This window comes from Alligator sinensis, unplaced genomic scaffold (genome assembly GCF_000455745.1).
Source record: "Alligator sinensis unplaced genomic scaffold, ASM45574v1 scaffold103_1, whole genome shotgun sequence".
Taxonomy (NCBI): Eukaryota; Metazoa; Chordata; order Crocodylia; family Alligatoridae; genus Alligator; species Alligator sinensis.
Window position 1 is genome coordinate 1641858 of NW_005842226.1, and position 6961 is coordinate 1648818.

Consider the following 6961-nt stretch of genomic DNA (forward strand, 5'->3'; position numbering starts at 1 on the left):
CACTGTGAGAAGCAGGGCAGGTTACCTGCAGGGCCAGGACAGGCTGGGGCAGGAGATCAGGGAGAGTGCCGCATGTGTGCCCATGCCATGCAGACCGCTTGGATTGCGAGTGCCTAAAGGTAGGGAGCTTGTGGTGAGTTGGACCCCAGGCAGTCATGTTGTCCCTTTCTCAGGTCATATCTGGCTGACCTGGTCAAGATGAATCTGCTCTGGCAGCAATAAAGTGAGAACTGGAGAAAACCAAGTCAGTGGGGTCCTGCCAGGAGAGACTGCCAGACCTGCCCTTGAGGAATAAGGAAATCTCTCCCCTCTGCCCCAGTATATCTGGCCTGTCGGTGGAGATAGGAAAGTGAAAGCAGAAGAAATGTGCTTTCTGCCCCCCAGCATCACACGTCCACATATCCATTTCAGCCACCAGCACTTTGCAGCTCCAAGTGCTGAGACAACGGGAAGGATGGACGTCAGCCGGCGATGGGAGTCTGATCCATGCCGTGGTGGAGAACCCAGCACAGCGATCGGGCAGGAATCCCAGCGCCTGCAGCAGTACTCGGTATGCCACGTGTTCTTGAGGGTTGTGGGGGTCTCACCATCAACCGAAGCATCAGCTGCCTGGACGCGGTCAGGAGCAGCGTACAATAAACCAATGGCACCGGCTGTCAGAGCAATCCCAGGCCTTCCACTTTCCTGAAGGACTAAGACCCAACTGCTAATGGCCTGCTGGTGCCTCAGTGCCACCGACCTCAGGAACCACAGCATCATAGGAAAGTAGCTGGCAGGACCCTCAGGTCAGCTAGTGCAGCCCCTGGCAACTGAGCTGGACTAGCTGACAACTCCCACGGGCCATGTACCTGCCACACTCCCTGGCATCCCTTGCTAGAAGAGGCTGAAGCTGCCCCACAGCTCTGTTCCCTTTGGCTGGGAGCAGCTGGGATGGCAATACCTGTACTTCCCCACCACTCTTGGCCCATTCTCTAGAAAGGCACCCTGATGCCAGTGGGGCCTATAAGGGCTTGTTAAGAGGGCTAATCTTCCTGGTAGACATTGTGGGCACCACTGTGCCAGGCCCAGGATGCAAGCCCTTCCCCAGGGAGAGGCAGGAGAAGCTACCAGGGCATTTGCAGTGTTGCCTGGCAGGGGCCGACATTTACTTGCTGGCCTGTGGCAAGTGCCAAGCAGGCAGCTAATGAGCAGCTGGTGTTTACCTGTGGGTGAGAAGGAAGGAAGGGTACCCAGGTGAGTGGTGACAGCCTGTCCCAGAGAGCACTGCATGATGGCTTCAGCACAGGGCTCTGGAGCCTGATGGGGAGCAGGGAGGAGCTGGGACACCCATGCAGGCACAGTAACCCCAGAGAGCTAGTAGTAATGGGGAGGGGAATAGAAAAGATCTGGGACCTTGCAGGGTGGGGGGTGGCAGGGGGGTCTGTGTGTGCGAGTGGCCCAAGAACAGCAAGTCTACCTCCCAGATGGAGTGACAAGAGCAGGTGTTGCCCAGGGACAGAGCATGCCCCCTTGTAAATGCCCCTCCCTTCCGATGATGGAGGCATTGCACCTCCTCCCCCAACTGCCACATGGACACTGCAACTTCAATTCAGTGGCTGCTGCACTGAACTAACCTGACCACAGACTGAGTCTAGCATCCCCTCCACGCCTCTCCATGGATACAGTAACTAGGAGTAACCAGGGATGCTGCTGCCTCGGTTACCAGAGGATGGAGGAATCGTGGGGCAAACTGCAGCAATATGGCCTGGAGAAACTGGGTGACGCTGGAATCACAACCATGTCCAACCTTGTACCGTCCACACCGGGATCTCAGAGCATACCCTACACGTCCATGCACTTCCCCTGCTCCAGGGAGGGGGCAGGTATTACAGCCACGCTCCTGAGCTGCCTCCTTCCTGGCCCTGGAACAAGGTGATCCTGGGTGCTGAGGCCTTCACGCAGGGTCCTGTGCCTTCCTGCCCTGCTTCCATGGTGCCAGAGGACAAACCAGTCCTGTTCAGTTCTGTGCTGCTGGCCACGGGAACAAGGCAGTGACATGGCCATGATAACAGGTGCGGGGGTGTGCCTGGCCTCAGCAGAAATCCACCCTAAACTGGAGAATCTGGCCTGGATCCTCATTCCAGGCTGCAGTCAAACCACCACCTGCCCCTGCCACAGCCAGAGACTGTGCAGCACCCAGCACTGACACCAAGGATGCTGTTATCTTGTACCAAACACAGCACAAAGCCTAGCTCAAGCTGCTGTGCCCCCATCACAGTGCCATCAGCAACAGGGGTGGAGGGAAGAGTGGGCAAAAGTGCCCCAGGGTCTCCTGCTCCACAGCCTCACTGCAGTCTGGGGTTTCTGCTGGGGCAGAGGGCAGGGAATGGGGGGCTTCAACAGAGGCACAGGGAAGGTTTCTTCCTCCAAGCCAGCACTTGACCCCAGCTAGGCCTGGGGGAGGCTCTGCCATCGGGAAAGCAGAGCAGAGCAGGGCTGGAAGCAGCATCACGAGCCAGCTGTCGGCATGGCTTGGATGACAGGCTGCTGCACATACAACAGCACCTCCCAAATCCCTGCCACGCAGCCACTGCGCTGTGCTAGGCACTGGGTGGGTGCAGAGGTTTTACCCTGCTGTGTATTTACTCAGTCTGGTCCAGTTACACCTGCTATTTTAGAGCCCTGTGGGCTTGGCTAGCCCCTGCTCAGGGCTGGGGCTGCTGGAAAATCATCTCCCTTGGAGTTATCCTTGTTTAAATGACAGAGGTGGTCAGCCATGGCGGCTACTGTCAGGCAGAGGCAGGGCAGGGTGGCACCTCAGAGCCTCACAGAGGTGGCTTAAAATAGAGAGGAATTTAAGTACAAAGGGAAAAAACAATTTGAACACAAAACTACAGAACAAGGAATTATCCGCATGCTATATTGTGTCAGGTACCATCTCAACAGACACTACAGACTTGTATCCCTTTACCTGGACTAGCTATTAACTCCAGCTGCTAGTTACTATGTCCCTCAGTACATTAACCACCTTGTTTGTCCCCTTACCTTTTCAACTCGCCTTTACCCCTCACAGCACTGCCCCCCGCAACCCTTTTCTTTGTATTTAATTACTTTTTATTTGATATCCTTTCTTTCTGCAAGGCCATTCATAGCAAGTAGGCTGGTGCTTGTAAAAGCTCATGCCTCTGCACCAGCTAGTCTGTACTGCTATCCTGCAAGGCTGCCAACTGTCCTTAAATTTATAATTTGTTTAAAAAAAAAGGATAAAATGCTTGTCTGTAAAATAATTTTAAAAAAATTAAACTGCCTGTGAAATAGTAAGAAGCCATCAGCTTGATGGATGATCTGTGGTCAGAAAGAGACCAGATGCAACTGCTGATAGACAGAGCACAAAGTGCGACATCCGGGTTTTACAGCCCACCAGAGCCTCCATGGTCCTTTCCCCTCAGCCATGTGCTGCCACTGGGTCCCATCCATAGTTGCCTGCCTGTAATGACTGCTCACCTGAAAGGTAGAAGAGGCTTTGTGGCCTGGACAGTCTGAAGCACCAGGCAGGGGGTGTGCAACCAGAATGGAGCTATAGGGCCAGGGAGAGGAGGGGGATAGGCAGTGGCTGGGAGTCCAGGCCAAGATGCGGGGAGCAAGACCACCACAGATAAGGTGGGGGTGGGCTGCCGGGGGGTAGGGGAGTGTAGCACGGTGCAGGACGAGATTGGGCTGTCAGGGTGTGGGGTGAGTAGGGAATCTCTGGGGTGGAGGCTGTATGGTGCAAACTCACTGCTGCTGGCAAGGACACCCCGGGCTATTAACAGTTTGGGTTTCACTTAGTTAAGGTTTGCTTTAAGGTCATGTGTTCATTCCTTTTCCCACTGCCATAAACCTGCTTTAGCTGAATGCTGCTTGTAAGCGGAGAAGTTTGTTCACATTACAACACCCAGTTAACATTTGTTTCCCCAGGTTTCTGGGTGGGGGGTTGAGCCAGATTTAGAAAGCTGGTGTTAAACCTCTGCATTTGAACCCATCCCTCATTACTGCCATCCAGTGCCTGGCTGAAGGGTTACATTTACATTATGTAAAACACGTCAGTAAAAAAAAATTTAAAAAAAAATCTTTGGATTGGCAGCCTTGCCTGGCCCTCTCACTTTTTCAAAATAAAAACAAGAGATTCAGTCATTTAAGCTCAGAGGTCCCAGGTCCCAGCACAGGGAGCGCACAGCTAGTACAAAGGAGCAAGGACCAGGGCAGACAGTTCCAGCCTTCATTCCCCTCCTCCCCCAGGAAGAGCACTTCCCTTGCCACCCTGGAGGAGGGAAAGGAAGAAATCCTTGTGCTGCCACCCAGCTGAACCAGCCCCTGCCTTGGCTAGCCTACCCCTTAGTACCAACTGGGTAGGCGGCACCTCAGGAGCCCAGGCCTGGGGTGTGTAACTCAGCTTGCTGCCAGGAGCCGGAGAGCAAGATGGCAGGCACAGAGAAAAGGGGGTCGGGGACTGCAGCCACCTGAGGACAGGGCTCTGGGGAGAGACCAGACTTGATGCAGGGCCAGGGCAGGGGCAGGCAGTGCTGACACTGGAGAGGCAGCATCACCAGCCCCAGCAGCAGGTGGAGAAGTTGGAGCCCAACATCACAAGGGGAAGAAACCTGCTTCAGGATGGGATTTGTGCTTTCTACAGGAGGGGACCTCAGAGGCAGCCTCTCGAGTTTCTTCTAAGGCCAGAGACTAGAAAGGGGCCAAAGAGTTACAACTGAGAGTCGGTCCCAGGACTCCGGGACCTGGGGCTTTGAGCAGTGAGGGCACAGGCACACCTGGATCCCAGACTGAGACAGAGCAGCAGGGCAGAGGCCTAGGGACTGGGACCACGCCAGCCCCGCTGGGTACTGGAACCTGCCAGCAGGTGCCCACCTCCCCGAGCATGGCACTCAGCCCAGAAGACACGGCTGTCACCCAACACCAGCTCTTCACGCCAAAGGTACTTTGTACAAAAAGTGTTATTTTACAGACATGAGGTTATGACCGTGGTAAAACGCACAGCTCTGCCCCGCAGCCCCTCCCCCGGCCCGGGCAGAGCCAACCTGTCCACCCAGCCAGTCCTAGTGTTACAGGCATATGCAGGCATGTGTGGAGGTGCCCTCCCCCACACCCATGCCCAAGCAGCAGATCAGGAATGTTGCACATCGCAGCAGGGAGGGGAAAGTCTGTGCAAGGGGCAGTGGGGCAGCCTGCCCCAGCCGCGGCCTCAGCAGGAGCCCTGCCCCTGCAGCCAGCCCCTTGCCTTAGAGCATCTTGCAGGCCAGGCGCACTCAGCACAGTCCTGGATCAGAGCGAAAGCCCCTCAGTTGACCGTGCTGCTTCGGCTCCTGTCTTCATCACTCCCAGCCTCCCTGGGTGTGTCCCCAGCCAGCCCCAGCACCGAGACATCATCTGTGGAAAGAAGAGCAGTGTCTGCCTTGCTGTCCATGGGCAGTCAGACATTTGCTGGCCACTTGGGGCCCTGCCCAGCTCCCTCTGGCATTCACTGAAGTCCCTTCAGCTGCTTCCACCACCTCCCTCAGCTCACACTAGAGCCCCTGCTAATGGGGATCCTAAACTGAGATGCTTAGCAGTTGCCACCCTGTAGGGTGGAGGGGAAGGGAGCAGTATTTATGTGTGCTGAAGCCCACGGCTTGCCCTCCTCTAGGGCCCACTGCCCTCAAGGCCTGCAATGGACAGAGCCGTGGGGGGCTCTGCGGTGGAGGACTTGCCATGCAGCTCTCGTAGGAAACCTTGAGACCTCAGTGCTGCAGCACCGCCCATCCCCAGCCTGGCCAGCTCCCCCAGCAGCAGGCAGTGCTGCAGCTTTGCAGAGAGCACCAAGCACGCCAGGGCCAAGGAACAGCAGCTCATCCAGCATTGGACCCTAGTGCCCGACTCCCCCTGCCTGGCTCTGAGCATGAAGACAAGGTGTGTTGGCTTCAAACAGCAAGAGCTTAGTGAGTGCCAGGAGCAGGCTGCACTGCTTTGGCATTCAAAGCAAGCTGAAGCCCCCAGGACTCGGAGCCATAGAGCAGTGTCCCCCAGCCCCTGTCACATTCAAACAGCTTGGCCTTAATGGACTGATCCCACCAGCAATGGCACCTCTACTGGGACGTGAAGAGCAAGAGCACCACCCTCTCCCAACGCCTGGCTCAGGGCTGCAGGGACCACCTAGTGCCCAGGAGTTTAAGGGACTCTGTCAGTGGGGCTGGGTGACAATGGGACACGGCTGCCTCCTGGGGTGGAAATGGCGCTGCCAAGCCCTGTGGGAGCTTGCCCCGCGCCGCCCTCCTGCACAGCCAGCAGCATCTTGGCGGAAGCTCTGCTCATTTTACCTTCAAGGCTTTGCCATCCAGTGCACTGCAGAGGCTCACGTGCATACATGCGGCAAGCAGGGACTAGGAGCCCCAGCTTGGGCATGCAGCTGGGGCCACAGCCTGGGTTGGCTGACCCTCCTGGAGACAGGGCTGGGGGAGGGAAGGGGAGGGGGTGGTCTCTAGGACTCCGTGTGAAGAACAGCTAGCGGCTGTGCAGGGGTAGGGTACTTGCCCAGGAGAGTCGCAGGGGAAACTGCAGCACAATGAGAGAGGGAAGAGTGTAGTTTTCTGGTAGTTAAACATGCCATTCATGGTGAAATGTTACCTGGCTCCTCGCAGCATCCCCTGAAGGACACTGTGAGATGCCCCATAGCCGGCCTGGCTACACACACCCTGCTGGGACACAGGTACGGGACTTCCCTGTGGCCAGGATGGCTTGAGAAGGTTCCTTCACTCGTAACCTGGTCAGACAGGGCTGGTGCCTGCCCCTGCAGGAGGTCCTGCCAAGCTAACGGGCCCATAAAACCAGGCCCCTGACTCTGCACATGGCAGATCATCCCCCTCCCAGGACACAGTACTCACGGAATCGGATCTGGATCGGCCAGATCATGATGCAACACAGACATACAGTGGCAGGCCCCGCCACCCCCACC

At 56.5% G+C, this 6961-nt stretch overlaps 1 protein-coding gene across 1 annotated transcript in view; it reads right to left on the reverse strand.

The window, feature by feature from the left end:
• Positions 1 to 4948: 4948 nt before the first annotated feature.
• The window catches only part of MFSD12 (major facilitator superfamily domain containing 12), a gene marked incomplete at its 5' end in the record, with an annotated part of 18261 nt that continues 16248 nt past the window's right edge, over positions 4949 to 6961 (reverse strand). Inside the window, 2 exons of the mRNA XM_025208332.1 lie at positions 4949 to 5400; positions 6891 to 6961. The exon at positions 6891 to 6961 is cut by the window's right edge and continues 108 nt beyond it. Coding sequence (XP_025064117.1) covers positions 5312 to 5400; positions 6891 to 6961 — 160 coding nt within the window. The remainder of the gene's footprint in view (positions 5401 to 6890) is intronic.